Genomic DNA, 20,007 nt, shown 5'->3' on the forward strand with positions numbered 1-20,007 from the left:
AGCCACAGGCCTATGGTAACACATTTGGGTGGAGTGGCTTCTTCATGTGGAAATTGCTGTATACAGTTGAAGCACTCTGCAAGGCAGATTGTTTAGATTTTTCTGATATTCTTAAGAATGAATCACAGGATGGATCAGATTGTTTAACTACCTTGATGATGAACGTTTACGTGAGAATAAAGTAGCTGACCATGTCTTTTTCTAACCTGTGATGATGACGTATCCTAGAAGCAGGTGCAAGTTTTAGGAAAAAAATCCTCAGCTTTTGTTCTGCTGCTTCTTGATTCCTGTCTCACAATTTAGGATGAATATGATGAGTTACTCTTCCCACTTCCCTCTCTCAAATCCTTTTTTCTTTCTGGTACTTGATGTGCTATGTGATCTGGGGCAAGTTATTAGCCCTTTCTGAACTTCAGTTTCCTTCACTGTCAAATAAAGATATCATTTCCACCTCATAGGTTTGCTATGAAAGTTAGATGAGAAAATGCAAGCAAAACATTTAACACATCGCTTAGAACACTGTAAACGTTCAATAAATGCTGGGTACTACCACACTTATAATTAGCCTTTGTGCTTTTTTTTTAAGTGATGTCAACTATTGAAATATCATCAGCATAGTCTCACTCAGACTCATAGCTAGAGGATCTATGTTTCTAAAGCCTTTGTTTTATGGGCAAATATCTACCCTGCTGTGAACAGAAGGGTTCTTTGAACGTAAGAAATAGTTCCATCCACAAAGGAAGAAAAGAAATGTTACAGGAAAATGCAAGTATTTGATTATTACTGACTGGAACAGAACTTAGAAGACACGCTCCTGTCATTTCCTACTGGAGGAGACACACACAGTGATTAATTTCCTTGCTTTTAAAAATCGGAAACCATGAAGATCAACAAGTTAGAAATGTAATTAACAACTGCTAGTTAACGCGTTGCCGCAGGTGCTGTTGGTCTAGATAAAACGGATTTGATTCTGTAAGCTCCCTACTTTCTGCTACTGAAATGAATGCTTAGTGGGTTTCACCATGAAAGAAAATGATACTGGCATAGACGGGGTTTGCAATAACAATTACTTTTAACTAATGATGACAGAAGAAGTGACAAGTCTGCTCTGTTGAACAGAGGCAGCCCCAGCCAAATGAAAAAGAGAAAGGGAAAAAAGCCCAGCAGCGCAATGTAACTTCACCATAGGTTGAAATAAGACAATCAGAAACAAAGTTAGCCTCCCACCCAGTGAGGGTGGTTATACTAGCAAGGCCTCCAATCTTGTTTAAGAGAAATAAAAATTGGAGGAATTGTGGCAGAACCCTATTATAACCCTGGTCAGGGGACAAGGATAATACTCAGGCTACAGGTTTTTGTGTAATAGTGAAAGGTGCTCCACACATCACTTTAATCCACAATGTAACAGTGAACGGGACCCACGTGCAGCAGGGGGCTTCTTCCCAGGGCTGTGCTGAACCTTCGCTCAGCACCAGGCTTTGTTCTGAGGCTTGTTAAAAGTTAGAACCCGCATCCTCTTGGGGAGGCAGGAAATATTTAGGGCAGTAAGGTGGCAACTAATAGGTTTTCCCAACTATTGGAAGTGGAGCGGTAATTTACAAGGAGGAAGCTGGGTTTAGTGGTCAGGGTGATGGCTGACCTAGTTACAAAATAACACGGATTTGTTTTCATGCAGGCTCTGGCCCAGACAAAATTTACCTTTGCCTTAGAAAGAAAAAAAAAAATTCACAAAGCTTATGAATATAGGAGAGAAAAATTTAGCCTGTGAAACAGTGAACGTTACATTTTCGTTTCAGCCCCTGGACACCTATATCCGAATCTCCTCTTGTAGGCCCTGCACAATCTCTAATAGTTAAAGCTCGTCCGAAGAATGAATGTACGCACTTTTAAAATTTCACATTTTCCTCTGGAAATGCTTGGTCTTAACTTTCGTGCAAGGTCAGAATGACACTTCCTTGCTACTTTTATCTTTACTTCTCTAATGCCTTCTGATTGAAAAGTCAAAAGCAAAAAAACAACGAATGCCTTTCTAACTCAGTTCTCTCATGAAGGAACTGATAATAAAATAATATCGACCGTTTCTTCCAGTTAAATGACAGATGTTACTATTAGTACCTTGTAATGAATACTAATATTATTATAGTCCCCTATGCTTGCTGTTGCGTAAAACTCACGTGATTAAATATCAAGGAAATGACAACACCAAAGTAATATAAATTTAACTACTTGAAAACTTAAAATACTCCTAACAGTATTCCTCACTTCAACATTCCGCACATAAAACAGAAATAAACCATGATAAAAATTCCTTTATAGTCTAATGCTAATTGTGAGTTCCCAGAACATGGTCAGGTCTGCTGCAGCAAAACATGAGTGTTAACTACCTATTCAGACAGACCTGTTCTGAATCTTACTTACAGGAAAATGTGTGTTTTTTGTCTGTTTGTTTGAGAGAGGGTCTTGTTCTGTCGCCTAGGCTGGAGTGCAGTGGCAAAATCGTGGCTCACTACAATCTCTGGTCCCCAGGTTCAAGAGATTCTCCAGCCTCAGCCTCCAAGTAGCTGGGATTAATTACAGGCATGAACCACCACGCCCAGCTAATTTCTGTATTTTTAGTAGAGAGAGGGTTTCATCATGTTGTCCAGGCTGGTCTTGAACTCCTGTCCTCAAGCCATCCGCCCGTCTTGGCCTCCCAAAGTGCTGGGATTACAGGCATAAGCCACCGCGCCTGGCCTGGAAAATGTTCTTTTTAATTGCCTACAAAAGAATTTTAAGAGTCGACATTCTCTCATCCCCTCAGTTTTATTTTCCTGCAAACAAAATATAAAAAATTGAATTACCAATTTGTTTAGGCGAATTACCCCCAATTGTGGACTTTACCTTGAAAACTTAAACTGATCAGATACCATCTGAACAGATTTAGCAGACGTTTTTCTTTCAATCCTTATTGATTCCATTTGTATTTCTCTGAATGAAGAACATTTTTTATACTATAAAATCTTGCACATGAGGCAGTAAGAAGACATGTTAATCTATCATAGCTAAGTAATTTATATTCAAAAGTGTTATTTTCTAGGTACAAAAGTACTGTGCTACAGCCATACTGGGAAATAATATTGTTGTTAAAAAAAAAAAATTTGAGCAGCTGGGCGCTGTGGCTCATGCCTGTAAATCCCAGCACTTTGGGAGGCCGAGGTGGGCGGATCACCTGAGGTCGGGAGTTCAAGACTAGCCTGACCAACATGGAGAAACTCCGTCATTACTAAAATTACAAAATGAGCCAGGCATGGTGGCCCATGCCTGTAATCCCAGCTACTTGGGAGGCTGAGGCAGGAGAATAGCTTGAACTCAGGACGCGGAGGTTGCAGTGAGCCAAGATCGCGCCATTGCATTCCAGCCTGGGCAACAAGAGCAAAACTCCGTCGCCCCCCAAAAAAGAGCTATTTGGGGAAATCTGCCCTGCCTACATGAGAGTGGTAAATAAATATAAATATCAGGCAAAATGATTCGGCATCCAAATGGCCCACATGACCCGGAATTGAGAGCAGAAAGCTACCCCTAGGACTGAGCTCTTTGAAGACACAGAAGTTAGGGAAACAGCACCTACTGAGCATGTTGTCTTACTCATCTCTGAAACTCCACAGTGAGAGCACAATGCTTGAAAGAGTATGATGTTCAATAAATATAAATAGTAAATTATTGCAAAATACAAACAAGTCGATAAATAAAATGAAGGATGTGCGGGCTGAAGTAGTCAAGAAAAAGCTTTGGACCAGGCGCGGTGGCTCATGCCTATAATCCCAGCACTTTGGGAGGCCAAGGGGTGGATCACCTCAGGTTGGGAGTTCGAGACCAGCCTGGCCAACATTGTGAAACCCCATCTCTATGAAAAAATACAAAACTTAGCCAGACATGGTGGCACGCGCCTGTAATCCCAGCTACTAAGTAGGCTGAGGCGGGAGAATCACTTGGACCTGGGAGGCGGAGGTTGCAATGAGCCAAGATTGTGCTATTGTGCTCCAGCCTGGGTGACAGAGAGAGACTCTGTCTCAAAAAAACAAAAAAACAAAACAAAACAAAACAAAAAAACAGAAACAGAAAAAGCTTTGTTTGAAAGAGATGCAATTTGATCTGAATCTTTCTTGAGTATAAACAAACAGAGGCTCTAAGGCCTTACCTAGGAAGAAGGCAGAGGACAGGGAAGGAAATATTACAGAGAAAGTATTCTAGATGACAAATGGACAATAGGAAGAATGAAGAATGACATTCCTCAGCTTTGCAAAGACCACCCAAATTGAACTTAGAGTCTAAGTCAAAATGCAGTGAGGGGTAATGCTGGATACGATGGGAGGGGCACTTAGCAAAGAATCTGTCCTGAAGAAAGCAGGGAGTCAATGAAGAGTTCTGAGAGTATTTACAAGGAGTCATTTCCAAGAATGAACAGTTGCAGATTAAGAGAGGTGATGAGGCCTATGCAAAGGGCCACTAGTAAGATAAGATGCAGAAATGAGACTAATACATTTCACAAATATTTACTGCAGGAACAGAGGCCAGTCTTCTTGCTAAATCCTGGGGTTACAAAGATGACTAAGACCTAATTCATGTATACAAAGAGTAAGTGTGATAAAGGAAGTTTGTATGAGGTGCTGTGGGAGCAAAGATGAAGGGAACTAATCCAGCCTGCAGAAATCAGGACAGATTTCTCAGAACCAAAGGGGTGAGCCAGGCAAAGAGGGACACAGACAGGAGAATCAGCAAGGTGCATATATGTGTGTGCATGTGTGTATTCATTACTATAAGCAATTTAGGATGACCAGAGTGAAAATAACACAGCAGAGCAAGCTAGACTCAGATATGGCTCCTGAAGCCCTTACTCTACCATGGAGTTCTATCAGGGGCAATCCTCAGATTCACAGACAGAGTAGATCAAGAAAGGTGGGCTTCTCTCTCTCTCTCTCTCTCTCTCTCTGCACCTAGAAAATATTTAGTAGCTGAGTATCTTGTAAAGCTGGAACATGTGCAGAAATCAATTAAATATTGGATGAAATAGATTTTTCCTAAATCCCTACTTCCTTGTTAACTTGAATGTTTTAAAGTTAAAAAAGAAAACAAAAAACAAAACCCTAAACTTTTTTTAGATTACTGTTTAAAATATTTACTCAGGTGGCCGGGCGTGGTGGCTCACGCCTGTAACCCCAGCACTTTGGGAGGCCAAGGCTGGTGGATCACGAGGTCAGGAGATCGAGACCATCCTGGCTAACACAGTTAAATGCCGTCTCTACTAAAAATACAAAAAAATTAGCCAGGCCTGGTGGCAGGCACCTATAGTCCCAGCTACTCAGGAGGCTGAGGCAGGAGAATGGCATGAACCTGGGAGGTGGAGCTTGCAGTGCGCCAAGATCGAGCACTCTAGCCTGGGCGACAGAGCAAAACTCTGTCTCAAAAAAAATAAAATAAAATATTTACTCAGGTGTATGGATAGGCCATATTTCATTAACTTCTAAAATATATCTACCCAGAGCTGCTGCTATTTTAACCAACATAGGGATGTTGCCAATTCATTGGACCTGAGTATTATCTTATCAAAGCTCTCTCTTAGCTTGTGTCAGTCATGAGACAGGGTGTTGTAGTTGTAGGGGTGGAAGCATGTGATGTCCTTCCTCATCCATCACAAGGGTCATGGCCAACACCCCTGGAAGAAAAGACAGATTAACAAGATAAAAACATAACAAATTGATTTAGTCAAAGTTTTTACGTGACACAAGATCCTTCAGAATGAGAGCCCAACAACTCAAGAACTCAAGGAAAACTGCCTGTTTATGCTTAGGTTCAATGAAGAATGGACAAAAAGGTATGAGCTAATAATGGTAATAGACTGACGGGCAGGGAAGGTCACAGAGTCTTTGCTTCTGAGGCCCTTCCAACCCCCTTCAGTGGAGAGTGCTCTGTCTGCCAAAGGGCCAAACTTTGGGGTACCATTTTCCGAGTCCCAACGTGGTTAAACATTCTGGTTAACAGAATGTTCTTCATGACATATATGGATGACCAGAAGAAATAAAAAGAACATAACCCGCAAACCTTCCTGCCTTTTATACAGCATCTGCTGAAGCCTTACAAAGTCCAGGAACTGGGGGTAAAATAAAGATGAACAAAAGCTGCTGGAAAATAAGCTCCATGGTGGTAGGGATTTTTGTTCCTTTTCTTTGGAGTTGTTTTCCAGAATTATAGAACCCACTAAGTATCCAAAAATACAAATGTTTTTGAATGAGTTAAAAAACAGAATTCCTACCCTTAGGGAGTATACTATTGGCTCATAATTAAATGTGTCTTATTGTTGAGGTTTTAAGAACACATGAGGTTATTGCTGTGAACAGCAACTGTCACTGTACCACAGATTCATGGAATTGACAGAGAAGAGATTTTTCAGGTGGCAAATGAGCAAATGTTTCCTACCCAAACATCACCAGAGTAAGAAAAATCACCATCTCATCAAAAATATGAGTCAGTACCTACATCCCTGAAGAGTCTTTCTTGGTCCCCATAGATGAAAGAGAACCCAGATTTCAACATAACTCCTTCCAAGTGCCAAGACATAAAATCCTTGAGATTTTTATCTGGCTCTAATAAAACCTGTATCTTTTGGACAGCCAGATTATCTTAACATGTCCCTCCCCCAACATACATTCAGGTCTTCAAGCCCTGTGTGAATTTCACTTCTCTAGCAAGTTGTCCTTGTTTCTCTTCTCCTCCATGGTGACTCTGTGTCCCCTGGGCACCAACACACCCTGTGCATCACAGAGCACTCGCTAAAACACAACTGTGTCTTTGTTGTTACAGCATGCATTCATTTTTATCTCTAGGGACTATAAACTTGCCAAAGACAAGCACTTATGAATTCTCAGATCCACTTTTTTTATAAAAGCTAACCCAATCCATTTTAATAATATACATGCAATATTTCTACCTAGTCATCCGAAACCTTCCACTTCATGTACAAGAGTCACTAGATTTTATGTTAATAAATTGACACAAGGAGTCCCATACTATTTTTAAATTTTTGATTGAAGAAGAATCTGAGAGACACAGCTGGATTCTCAGCGAATGTATGGACTAGAAAGATAAGTTGTTTCCTGAACCTTCAAGACTTTTTTGTATTATTTTCCTGCTAAATTGCATATTTCTGTCCTTCAGAGAAGTCTTGAAGAGATCTGATTTCCTTCTGTTCTATTGTGTTGGTGTGAACGCCTTTGCAATTGAATAGGAAGCCGCGGAGGGTGGCAGGAACAAGTCAGCAGAAGTTACACAAAGTGAGGTGTGTGCTTTGTGACTGGTTAGAGCTCTAATGAGGCCAAGGTCATGGGTTCAACCCCTGAAAAGGCAGGTACTTCAGTTAATTCCCTGCCAAAGGACTGCACCCCTAAACTACTGCAGATTTCCTAGAAATCCAAAGAAGTGAACGTTGGGGATGTGGGTGGGCTAACAATGCAAGTTCCTGAGAGGCAAAGGAGACCTGAAAATGCCCTGCCTCCCCCAATGTCAGAACAGGCCACTCATCAGGAGGAAGGGGCCAGTGCAGGGGCCCCTGCCCTGACACAGCTACAGAAAAACGCTGAATGAGCAGGAGGATCAGAACAGAGCTCAAGGTCTGAATCTGCCAAGTACAACCAGGGTGCCTTGTTCTAGGTGTGTCTAGTTCCCGAGTGATCATCAGGACACACATACACATGTATTCAAAGATACACCACCAAACCCATAGAGGAGCTGCCTGTGAGAAGAGCCAGAAATGAGAGGGGACATTCTGAAAAACCAAACTTGCCTTGCACTTGAACTCAGAAGTATGATTACCTCAACTGTACATCTGAGGTCCAAAAAAAGATGTGTATGGATGGGGGGAGTGAATTTAGTTATTCATGACTCCAGGAAGATAAAGCATGCTTGTAATTATTGATGGCTTCCTTCGAGGACAGAAATAAAGTGGCATAAAATAGTAATTATTTCATATTTTTAGACTGACAGGGAAAAGAGGAGGGAATATTAACCTAAGTTCAAAGCAGTAAGCCTAAAACACCCAAATACAGTAGAAACTTCCTTTGCAATTCTCTCACTATATCAAATCCTAAAAGACAATTTTGCTGTCCTGAATTCTCACGAATTCTGAGCTCTCCTCAAGACCAGGTTCCTGCCAAACTATAGCAGTGAGCCCTGCATCTTCTCAAAGAAATTAGCATAGTTTTACAAGAACCTTCTTACAGGTGGTGTGCAACTTGCCTGTTCTACAGGAGTACCAACCAGGACCCTCCTCCTATCGCTGCACCATAAATTCCATTTCCACAACTCAGAGATTTAACTTCTGTAGAGAGCGAGCCTGAAGAATGGATTTGCTTAAGGAGGGAAAAAAAAAAAAGGCTATTGGCTGATGCTGCCCTATCACACGGCACAGAAACAAACTCTTTCTTTTTTTTATTATACTCTAAGTACTAGGGTACATGTGCACAACGAAACTCTTTATATGTAGGTATAAAGACTGAGATGACTAACTCTGGTTTAGTCCTAGCGTAATATTAAAAATATTCCAAGCCCACAAAAGGACCAAAGCCTCGTGTTCTTTTTATGTTTTATTACATAATAATTCATACATATAAAAGAATATGTGTAGCTCTTATGCAAATTTCAAAGCATTATAATCTAAGCCCATATCAGCATAAGATATAGATCTAAAGTGGCTGAATCATTTTTTAAAACTTAAAACAATTATTTAAACAATGCATTCGTTTGTTAAATTGTTGGGCAGTTATAAATTGTGTTCAATCAAGGAGATATCAGAGATGGATTAAGTCCCCAGTCTCCAGGGAACCACACAGTAGTAAAGTAGGGTTAAGTGCCCAGATGAACCACACAGTAGGTTCAGGCCAAAGGGGGCACAGGAAGATCACACAAGGAACATGGGGATTTGGCTCCATCCTTGAAGGTTACGGAGTCCAGCCTTTAAAAGGCACTCAATAAATATTTGACAAAAAACGTATGAAATTCAGAGAAACTGCTTAACTTCTCTAACACTCAGTTTCTTTCTATGTAAAATGGAATAAGGCCCTGTGTATCCCAGCCATCCTTGGAAGGATCAAAATAAGAATGTATCTGGAAATGCTTTATGGGCTGCAAAGAGCAATATGATTTAAAGAAATGCCATTTTATACAGGTTCTTCAGATTTTTTTTGATTGAGAGGATTCTGTGCAATTGCTTTGGGGAGGGAAAGGTGTTAGATGGTGGTTTTAACTCACCAGGGTTTGAATTTCACTTCAGGATATCCTGCTGTTATTCTGTCTCTTTCATCTGAAATCGGTTCCAAACGTGCAGCTTGGTCACTGAGTCCCTATAAGCTATAACAGAAATTATGTTCCCCGCATATGAAAAATAACGTGAGTTACAGCACCTGGCACATTTGAAGTCTTAAAGGCCGGCTCCTTGCTGCAGCTGAAACAATTGTGCTGAAAGTAAAAGGCAGAAAGGAGCCCTGACATCCTTGCAATGTGGAAAATTCTGTTTCCTTCCTTTTCTCTCTATAAATATTTGTTTAATCTTATTAAAAGAATATTAAAGTGCCTAAGCACTTTGGAGTGAGAAAAGGCTCTTTTTTGAAGGTTTACCTGTGTAGGTATGTTATACTATTTCCATTAGGTTTTGAAAAATCCTGAAAACTGACCCCAGACGCCCATCATTAATTCTGGGGAACCCAAGGTTGAGAAGTGCTGGTTGTGGCTATGGGTCAACGGTCATCTTTTTTTTATTGTTGAGACATAGTCTAACTGTCGCCCAGGCTGGAGTACAGTGGCAAAATCTCAGCTCGCCACAACCTCCACCTCCCGGGTTCAAGCGATTCTCCTGCCTCAGCCTCCCGAGGAACTGAGATTATAGGCGCCTGCCACTATGCCCAGTTAATTTTGTATTTTTAGTAGAGATGCGGTTTCACCACGTTGGCCGGGCTGCTCTCAAACTCCTGACCTCAAGTGATCTGCCCACCTCGGTTTCCCAAAGTGCTGGGATTACAGGAGTGAGTCACCGCGTCCAGCCAATAGGCCAGTTTAATGGTGATTCCACTGGTCAACAATTTCCAGTATTTCCTTCCCAGTATCCACCCCTCCCTATAACTCCATAAAAACACCCCTAAAATTGTAATATTTTATCACACAATTTAATTAAGTTAGAAACATTTAGCCAGCAGAGTTCATCAAACAAGTATAAGTAAGAGATCAGGTCAGGCATGGTGGCTCATGCCTGTAATCCCAGCACTTTGGGAGGCCGAGGCAGGCAGATCACCTGAGGTCAGGAGTTCAAGACCAGCCTGGCCAACATGGTGAAATACCATTTCTACTAAAAATACAAAAATTAGCCAGGCATGGTGGTACACGCCTGTAATCCCAGCTACTTGCGAGGCTGAGGCAGGAGACTCACTTGAACCTGAGAGGCGGAGACTGTGCCATTGCACTCTAGCCTGGGTGACAGAGTGAGACTCTATCTCAAAAAAAAAATAAAAGAGAGAGATCAGGGTGTGATTTTGATGGCTCACTGTGTGCGAGGGTTGTACTGAGTACCTAACTTTCTTCACTCTGTCATTTAATTCTCAAGCTGAGCTTGGTAGGGTGGTGTTCGTATGCTTTTATTTTTTTGAGATGGAGGCTAGAGTGCAGTGGCGTGATCTCAGCTCACTGCAACCTCTGCCTCCTGGGTTCCTAAAGTTCAAACCACTCTCCTGCCTCAGCCTCCCAAGTAGTTGGGACTATATCACACCCGGCTAATTTTTGTATTTTCAGTGGAGACAGGGTTTCACTGTGTTGGCCAGGCTGGTCTCAAACTCCTGACCTCGAGTGATCCATCGCCTCAGCCTCCCAAAGTGTTGGGATTACAGGCGTGAGCCACCATGCCCAGCCCGCACTTTTTTATTTTTATTTTTTTAAGAGACAGGGTCTCACTTTGTCTCCCAGGCCGGAGTAGGTGATATGGCTCACTGCAGCATCAACCTCCTGACTCAGGGGATCTTCCCACCTCAGCCTACCCAAGTGTAGCTAGGACTACAGGACTGGGCTACCACAGCTGGCTAAACTAAATACCTTTTTTTTTTTTTGTAGAGAATGAGGTCTTGCTACATTGCCCAGGCAGGTCTCAAAATCCTGGCTTCAAGCGATCCTCCCACCTCAGCCTACCAAGTGCTGGGATTAATGGCACTAGCATTAGTATGCACATTTTACAGATAAGGGAACCTGGGAGTTCAGAGAGGTTAAGTGATAACTGGCCTAAAGACAAACCATCAGGAAAGAATGAAACCAGAATTCAAACCCAATCCACCTGCCACAAAGTCCCTGCTTTGCGCTTTCTACTGAAATAAGGTCATGCACTAACAACATTTCAGTCAATGACAGACCATGTGAACAAAGGTGGTCCCATAAGATTGTAATACTATATTCTCACTGTACCTTTTCTATGTTTAGATATGTTTGGATACACAAATACTTACCATTGTGTTACAATTGCCTACAGTATTCAGTACAGAAACATGCTGTACAGGTTTGTAACCTAGGAGCAATAGGCTACATCATACAGCCTAGATGAATAGTAGACTCTCTCATGTAGCTTTGTGTAAGTACACTCTAGCATGCTGGCACAAGGACCAAACTGCTTTACTAAGGCAGTTCTTGGAATATATCCCTGTCATTAAGTTATGCATTAATGTACAGGAAACCTTGAAATACTGAAAGGCGGAAAGTGAAAACAGCATTTCCTTACCTAACATACAGATCGCTGAATTTTGTATTCTTTAATGGAACTGTTTACAGGAAATCTGTTGTATGTATGTTTTAGTCTTACCACCTATTTTATAAAACTACATCTAAAAAAGAAGGGGAACCCCTTTATTAGAGCACACATTCAATTTTTTTTAATTCAGAAAACATGATGATTTAAATCCATCTGAAGCCACTTCTCCCCCGAGACAACTCTGAAAGCACTCTGAGGAGAGCCAGAGTCACAGCAGCCCTGGGGACAAGGTCCCCTTCTCATGCACAGCTTCAGGCAGCCAGAACCAGGGCCAGTTCAGAGAACTTCAGGAAAACAGCATTAGGATTTCATGGCCCTTAATACCGATAAAGATCAACTAAAAATTATTCTGCTGGTTTGATAAAACAAGAGGAAAGCTAAGATGAATACACTAGAGAATAAATCTGGGGGACATGAGAAAAAAGTCTTTATAACTGCTGAAGCAGGACACCTTAATCACAGCATTTGGCTCATGCAAACAATTTAATTTTTAAAACAACTAATCTAAGCCAGACATGACCGAAATTCACTGAAACTGGGTTCTAACAGCTCTATTCCAAGGAGGCTAAATGGGCTTTCCTGGTTCCCCCCTACACTCAGAAGAAACAAGGAAATGACAATAATCTCACCCTTAAATAACCCATGAGCCAAGAGAACAAAATATCAAAAGGGAGACATCTGCCTACCTGAGGAACGGCACACAGAACAAATATTTAAATGGAACCCTGTCTCCTTCTAAGACAAATCACATTGGGTGTTAAAACATGTCTAGGCCGGGTGCGGTGGCTCATGCCTGTAACCCTAGCACTTCGGGAGGCCGAGGCAGGCAGATCACTTGAGGTCAGGAGTTCGAGACCAGCCTGGCCAACATGATGAAACCCTGTCTCTACTAAAAATACAAAAATTAGCCGGAAATTGCTTGAACCCGGGAGGCGGAGGTTGCAGTGAGCCAAGATGGTGCCACTGCACTCCAGTCTGGGCAACAGAGCGAGATGAGACTCTGTCTCAAAAAAAAAAAAAAAAGTCTGAAACTCAGTTTAAAACACAACATACTTGGCCGCGTGCGGGGGCTCACGTCTGTAATCCCAACAGTTTGGGAGGCTGGGAGTTTGAGACCAGCCTGACCAACATGGAAAACCCCCATCTCTACTAAAAATAGAAAATTAGCCAGGCATAGTGACGCATTCCTGTAATCCCAGCTACTCGGGAGGCTGAGGCAGGAAAATTGCTTGAACCCAGGAGGCAGAGGTTGCGGTGAGCTGAGATCGCGCCATCGCACTCCAGTCTGGGCAACAAGAGCGAAACTCTGCTTCAAAACAAACAAACATATCTATATATCTGGGGAAAAAAAAAAAAAAAAAAAAACACCAAAAAACAGTGATAAATGGCCAAAATATGTATGTGTGCATTTACGTGTATATGTGTGTATAAAGTGTATCTGAGAAGTCTGATAGGGACAGCTTTCAAGTGGAAGAAATTTATATAATATTATTAGGAGCTGCCTTCTAGCAGCTCAGGCAAGATACGCATCTTCTCCAGTGGCACCCACCAGACTGAGAAACGTGATACAAATTAAAAACTCCTCAAAGCAAACCTTTGTCTGAATTGCCCTGACCATAAGAATCCCATTCTGTTGAGACTTAAGACATTTTCCATTATTTCTCAATTTGTAGAATATACTTATTCCTACATAAAGAAATAACTTTTCTTTCCTTCAAAAAAAGTTAGATCCTGATACAATTAATATGACATGGAAATTCTTGGGTAGTTCATTTATCTTAAGCAATACTGTTTACGTTAAACTTCTGGCAAAAGAAAGGATAAGGGGTAGCTTTCTTTTGGGTGTGTGGGGCTGAGGCAGGCAGCAGATTTTGACCTGTACGTATGAACATTTGCAGAATTCTACTCCAATACTTTGAGGCCCTATGGAGGAAAATACACGTTCCCCTCATACATCTGGACAGACTGATTTGTCCTAGGTCATACACGAATTGTAGACAGAGGAACTGATGCTGAATCTATCAGATGATCTAACCACTAATACTAAACGATTCACATTTCATAGAAATCATAAAGTAGGGTACAAAGATATTTCTAATTGTGTAAGTATCATGGCTATCATTTCTTTTGTATTATTTTAATTGATTTCAAAAAATTCTTTGGGGAAACAGAGAGGAAATAAACTATAGATATTGACAGAAGTTCAGGGAAATCAAACAGAGAAGGGGTTTGCAAGTCGTAATAACACCCCATTGCAAGTTGCAGCCCTGGTGAGGGACCCAAGGCAACAGTGAATAACACTAATAAATGTCAATCAGAAAAATGCAGCAACAAAAAAGGCAGCAAACTGTCACATATGGCAGAATAATCCAGGCTGAATGCTTTGTGAAGTTGCATCTCACCATCCACTTAACGTTCTAAGGTTGGGAGTATGCGTAGTAGAAACAATTAGGAGACTTACGGCTAAACAGAAGCATCTCTCAGTTCTTCTAATCCCTTCTAAACCCAGAGGGATTTGATCTTTCATTCACTGGGGGCCAGGAATGGCAACTACCCATATAAAGTAAGCACCTACTATGTGCCTGGCATCCATGGTCTTAGGTGATGGCTTCCAGGAATTGCCAGGATCCCTGAGGGAGGCTCCTTCTGTGCTGCCTGACCTGCTTTGCTCCTGCCACTGCAGACACCCACGCTGCTGCAGACTCCGAGCCACAGCAAGGCTCAGAAGATCAAGGGACCAGTCACAGCAGCCTTTTTAACTTTGGGAAAACCCAATGCTCACTTCACTCAAACGTTGCAAAGTGGTGCCATGACCCTTTAGCTCTTGGCTCACCAATTCAAAGAGCCACATCACATACAGCCCTTAAGCTGCCCACGGCATGATTCCGTGTCTAGTTCCTTTCCAGGTCCCCCCAAGCGGAAGACAGTTCTGGCAGGGAGTCTGGGCAAGATTACTACAATATTTAGCCTTTGTCCCTTCTTTTGCTATGTCTTATTGTAGAATAAGGCATACAGGTCTGAGAGATTGAGTATGCTGGACCTGAGACCTGCACTCAAAAGGTCCCTGCAGGACTGCAGGTCAGCTTAATCCAGCCCAGGAATCTCCATTTCAAAGATGAAGAAACTGAGGTTCAAAGAAAGCAAAACATGGTCTCTACTCAGAGTACTGGAAGGCCTGATATAAACTTAACCCCAAAGCCGTACCTCCTGCCTTAGTAAATTTACTGAGCACCTAACCAGTAAGAAATAGGTAGAAGTGAATGAGGCTAGATTTCACTTCCTTCACTACTGGTGTGAATGGATAAAGGTAACCCCACTTTCTCTCTGGGCTTTAGTTTTCTCATCTATTAAGTGAAAGACAGGATCGAATTGGTGATTTCTAATGTGCCTTTCAGCTCTGAAACTCTCATAAGAGTTGAGGATATAATTATATGTGTTGGTGTGTGCAAATGTATATGCATCATATAAACAAACACAGACACATATATACATATGGTACCTTACAATTAAATACCATTAGCAACCACACATCTTGCCCAATCCCTTACTGCGACCACGTCTTCCTAATCCCAAACCAAAACTGGACACTGCAACTCATCGTTGCAGCGCCTCAGAATCCAGGGCGTGTGGTCAGTGCTCACTGGCGTCCCTCCAAACACCCATGTAAGCGTACTTTAACACGTAAACGTACTTTACAAGACATATACTAAGTCATTAAATTCCTTGGAAGAAACGGCCAATTTGAGGCAGGGCTGTCCTGTGGGGAACAGAACACACCGCAGGAAGCATAAGTTAAAGGTGACAGCCCGTGGCTGCCCAAATTTGGGGCTCCGCTGCCAATGCACCGGGAGGGCAGTGAGTGTCCAGGCTTGGAACAAGCCTGGCTCGGAGCCCACATTTGAAGGCAGGAACCTGCACTCCCGAGTTTGCGCATCCTGCGTGAGCAACTCTGAAAACGTGCAGCGCAGGGCGTGCAGCGGGCACCGATCCTATTTCCTCTCGCACGTGGTGCCCGGCGTGAGGCTGCAGCGCGGGGCCTCCTCCCCTCCCCGCCCCCCACCCCGCCCCAGCGACGGCGCTAGGACACCCGCGAGCCGCACGCACTTCCCTGGCGCCGCGATCCAAGCCTCCCGCTCGGACGCCCCCAGTCCCGCCCGCCCGCCCGCCGCCGCCGCCGCCCTACCTGGCGAAGCAGTACTCGCAGTGGTTGCCCCGCTCGTTGACCGTGAGCACGTAGGCATAGGCCGGGCAGGAGAACAGCAAGTCCCCCACCTGGAGCTGCCAGAGCCCGCAGCCCCCGGCCCTTGCCCGGGCTGCAGAAGCGCTCCAGGCCGCCGAGGCCCTCGGCCCTCATGGTGGCGGCGGGGCGCGGGCGCCGGCTGTGCCCGAGCTGCGGCTCCTGGCGAGCTGTTATTGGAGACGCGTCACCCAGAGCTGCGGGGGGCGGGGTGGGACCGCCCGGCGGACGCGGCGGCGCTCCCGTCCCCGGAAGGGACGGCGGCCGCCCGGGCCCGCGCGGGCCCGCCCGCGCCGGGACCCTCGGCGGCCGCCCCGCGCGCGCTCCGGGCCGTTTCCGGTGTGGCCGCGACAAAGAGCCGCAGCCCCTTTGGCTTCTGCGAGGAGGGCGTGAGGCGTGTGCGCCTCCGCGGCGTCTCCACGGAGCAAGCGGGACGCGCCCTCCTCCTCGGTGGGAGGGGGGTCACCTGCGCGGAGCAGGTATCCGAGGGCCACCCCTAGACAGTCAGCCTGGCCCGAAGGATGACCAGCACCCGGTAAATAGAAGGGGGCGAAGCCGACTCCCAAACCCTACGTTCACTTGCCCTTGTAAAGACCCTAGAGGCAGTGATCGAGGAAGGCCAAGGAGAAAGCGGCAGAGGGGAAACCACAGTAGAGAAGTTGGGTGTGCAGAGGGTTGACGTGTGCTTTTCCAAGGTTAGAGGTTTTTAAACCTTGTGGCTCTAATGAGAACGTAGTTTGCCCTCTGCTCCTCTAGTAGAATTACATGGACAGAAGAGGAAATGCACTGGCCAGCCCGGCTCACCGAGTTTCTGCATGCTGCGAACGATGCAGAGGAAGCCAGAGATAACCTTGCCTTCAAGGAATTTAGGCTGTTGGGGGATAATGCGATGCTGTGGCCAGTGTCCAGGACACTTCGCTAGAGTTTGCAGTGGTTTTAATATGCTTGACCACCCACCAACTGTGATCTTAGAAAAGTCACTTGGGTTAGGAGTCAGAGGATTTAAAGCCCGCAAAGCCTGAAACGTACATCCTGTACACATGCACGCTATTACTTTTCATACGAGAAAGGAAAAATATAATCCGTGTTCCACATGATTATGTAAAGACTGGAATTGACGTACATGCAGTAAAGACTAAAATTGTGACGAGATCATTTAGCAGAAAACATTACTTCAAACTAGAACCTCAAACAGTTACCTCTGTAAGTTCAGGACTGGTTTAGCAAGGGGAAAGGATGAATATGATTGGAGATGTAAAATCAGTGGAATTTTTGGCATTTCAGTAAAATGGCTTTATCAGCTGGGTGTGGTGGCTCAGCCCTGTAATCCCAACACTGTGGGAGGCCAAGGTGGGAGGATCACTTGAGCCCAGGAATTGGAGAGTTGGAGACCAGCTTGGGCAACATAAAGACCCCATCTCTATGGGAAATTAACTACCTCTCAAGTGGTGCTGAGGTAGGAGGATTGCTTGAGCCTGGGAAGTCGAGGCTGCAGTGAGCTGTGATGACTCCATCATACTCCAGCCTGGGTGACAGAGCAAGACCTTGTCTCAAAAGAAAACAAAAAAGTCCTTACTAGTGGCCAACTAAATAAGCCTGTAACCCCTCTTCAAGTAAAGGACATTATGATAGTATTTTTATTTATGCATTTTAAGAAACATTGACTATGACCAGCCACTGGGATAGAAAGATGGACAAAATCGGCCAGCTGCGGTGGCTTACGCCTGTAATCCCAGCACTTTGGGAGGCGGAGGTGGGCAGATCACCTGAGGTTGGGAGTTCAAGACCAGCCTGACCAACATGGAGGAACCCCATCACTACTAAAAATACGAAATTAGCCAGGCGTGGTGGCGCATGCCTGTAATCCCAGCTACTCTAGAGGCTGAGGCAGGAGAATCACTTGAACCCGGGAGGCAGAGGTTGCAGTGAGCCAAGATCACACCATTGCACTCCAGCCTGGGCAACGAGAGCGAAACTCTGTCTCAAAAAAATAATAATAATAAAGAAAGATGTACAAAACGTCCTAGGTCCTTGCATTTGGCACATTCAAGTTTGATAATACTCTCCATTAGTTATTGAGTATTGTTGACCAGGCGTCATGCTCCATCACTAAACACATTACCTCGTTTATCTTTACAACAGCCTAATGAGTTAGGTATCATACCCCGCATCCCCCAGATTAGGAAGGAAACTAAGACCCAGAAGGAATGATTTTCAAGGCCACACAATAAATTGCGGAATTTGGTTTCCAAGTCAGTCTGAATTCAAGGTCCATGCTCCTAACCACAGTGTTTTGCTGCAAACACACACACAGTTCACTGGGATAAGTGCAGTTATGGTGACTTGTACAAAATGTTCTGTGGTAGTAGAGGCAGGGAGTGACAGATTTAGCCCACTAAATAAATAGTCAAGACAGGCATCACATTCAAGTAACAGAGCTAAGACTGAAGGATGGACAGGATTTTGCAAGTGGAGGTGGGGAGAAGAATTTTCTGGGCAGAGAGAACTGCATACAAAGAAGACCCTGAAAGGACAGAGCTTGTAGTTGGGGCCCCCTGAGCATCTGGAAGAAGATAGGAAATGAGGCAGAAGCAGCTGAAGAGCATCTTCTCCAGAGGTGAGTTTTGTTCCAGAGGCCATGGGAGAGCCAGTGAAAGTGTTTAAACGAGGGGTGGCACATTGAGTCCAGTGTTTTAGACTGATCTGCCAGCAGCATTGTGGGTTGGCTGGGGTGCCAACATTCACCACTTCATAACTGTTTACATGTATGTAAATAGCCTTGGCACGTGAGACCACTGACAGTTTGCATTTGTCTGTGTGATGACCTGATTAGTGTTTACATCCTCCACCAGACTGTACAAGCTCCATGAGGGCAGGGAATGAGTCTGTTTTTGTTACCCTTACATCACTAACTCTTACCACTACTCCTGGAACACAGAGAGAATGCAAAAAAATTTGAAGGTTGAATAAATGTCATGGAATCTCATTCTGATTTCTGAGGGCTCTAACCAGCAAAAAGATGAAAAGACTGACGTAGAAGTAAACAATTACAATACAGTAGATAATTTACTGTTTCAAGGATTAATGGTGCAAAGTAATCTACCTATTTTCTTTCTTTATTGCAAGAAACTTTTTCCACTTTAATTGGGAAAGATTTCCACAGCTGAGAAAAAAGCAATTACACAGCTACTGAATTGTCTTTCCAGATGAGTGCTGGCTTATTCTTGAGGGTGGAGGTGACTCTGATTTGAGAACACTGGAAAAGAAGCCGCCTCATTTCAGAAAAATCCCTGCGATGATCTTAAATGACTCGAGATGGGGAAATGGTCACTGAAGCAGTAGCCATGAATTTAGGAGCTTAAATTACGAAGAAAACTGTGTTTAAAATAAACGGCCAAAGAATGGCAATAAACCAGCCCGGGGAGACTGATGACAGCGCTCTTCATGAAGCCCATACTTGTCACTCTGCCACTCTAATCTCACATTCCATGAAAGAAGTCTTCGAGCAGCCAGGGCCCATCCACTTTTCCTATGCCCTCTGCTCCATGACGTAAGAGGTACGGAGTTTGAAAGGAGTTTTTTGGTTAATTTGCCTCACCGAAACTCAGGAGAAGTGGTACAAGGATGAAAACTCCTTTGCTTAATTTCTCTAACCTAGAAGTTAATGTAATTTATGAGTGAAAGATCCTTCCAACCACAGATTAGCACATGAAAGAAATAGCTCTGGCCTAGGGAAATGAAGCCTTAGCAAAGAAGGTATCCCAATGAACGTGAGCAAAGGGCCTAGATGCTGTATGGCTCTGCGTCTACGTCTACATGTCACTTATTGAGGACATACTATGTACTTACACTGTGATAGACCCTAGTCATACCAAGGTGTAAAGACCAACATACATGTAAACAGTTATGAAGTGCTGAATGTTGGCACTCATAGATACTAGATTCCAATCCCTGGAACCTA

General features: G+C 43.8%; 1 protein-coding gene across 1 annotated transcript in view; it reads right to left on the reverse strand.

Annotated features, from left to right (window-relative positions):
- Positions 1-16,306, reverse strand: part of SMYD2 (SET and MYND domain containing 2) — a 58,532-nt gene extending 42,226 nt beyond the window's left edge. The window contains 2 exon segments of the mRNA XM_017868795.1: positions 15,993-16,091; positions 16,093-16,306. Of these exon segments, the coding sequence (XP_017724284.1) occupies positions 15,993-16,091; positions 16,093-16,163 (170 nt within the window). The 5' untranslated portion in view covers positions 16,164-16,306.
- Positions 16,307-20,007: the final 3,701 nt, after the last annotated feature.

The sequence above is a fragment of the Rhinopithecus bieti genome, unplaced genomic scaffold (assembly GCF_001698545.2).
Source record: "Rhinopithecus bieti isolate Rb0 unplaced genomic scaffold, ASM169854v2 scaffold_2574, whole genome shotgun sequence".
NCBI classification, from domain to species: Eukaryota; Metazoa; Chordata; class Mammalia; order Primates; family Cercopithecidae; genus Rhinopithecus; species Rhinopithecus bieti.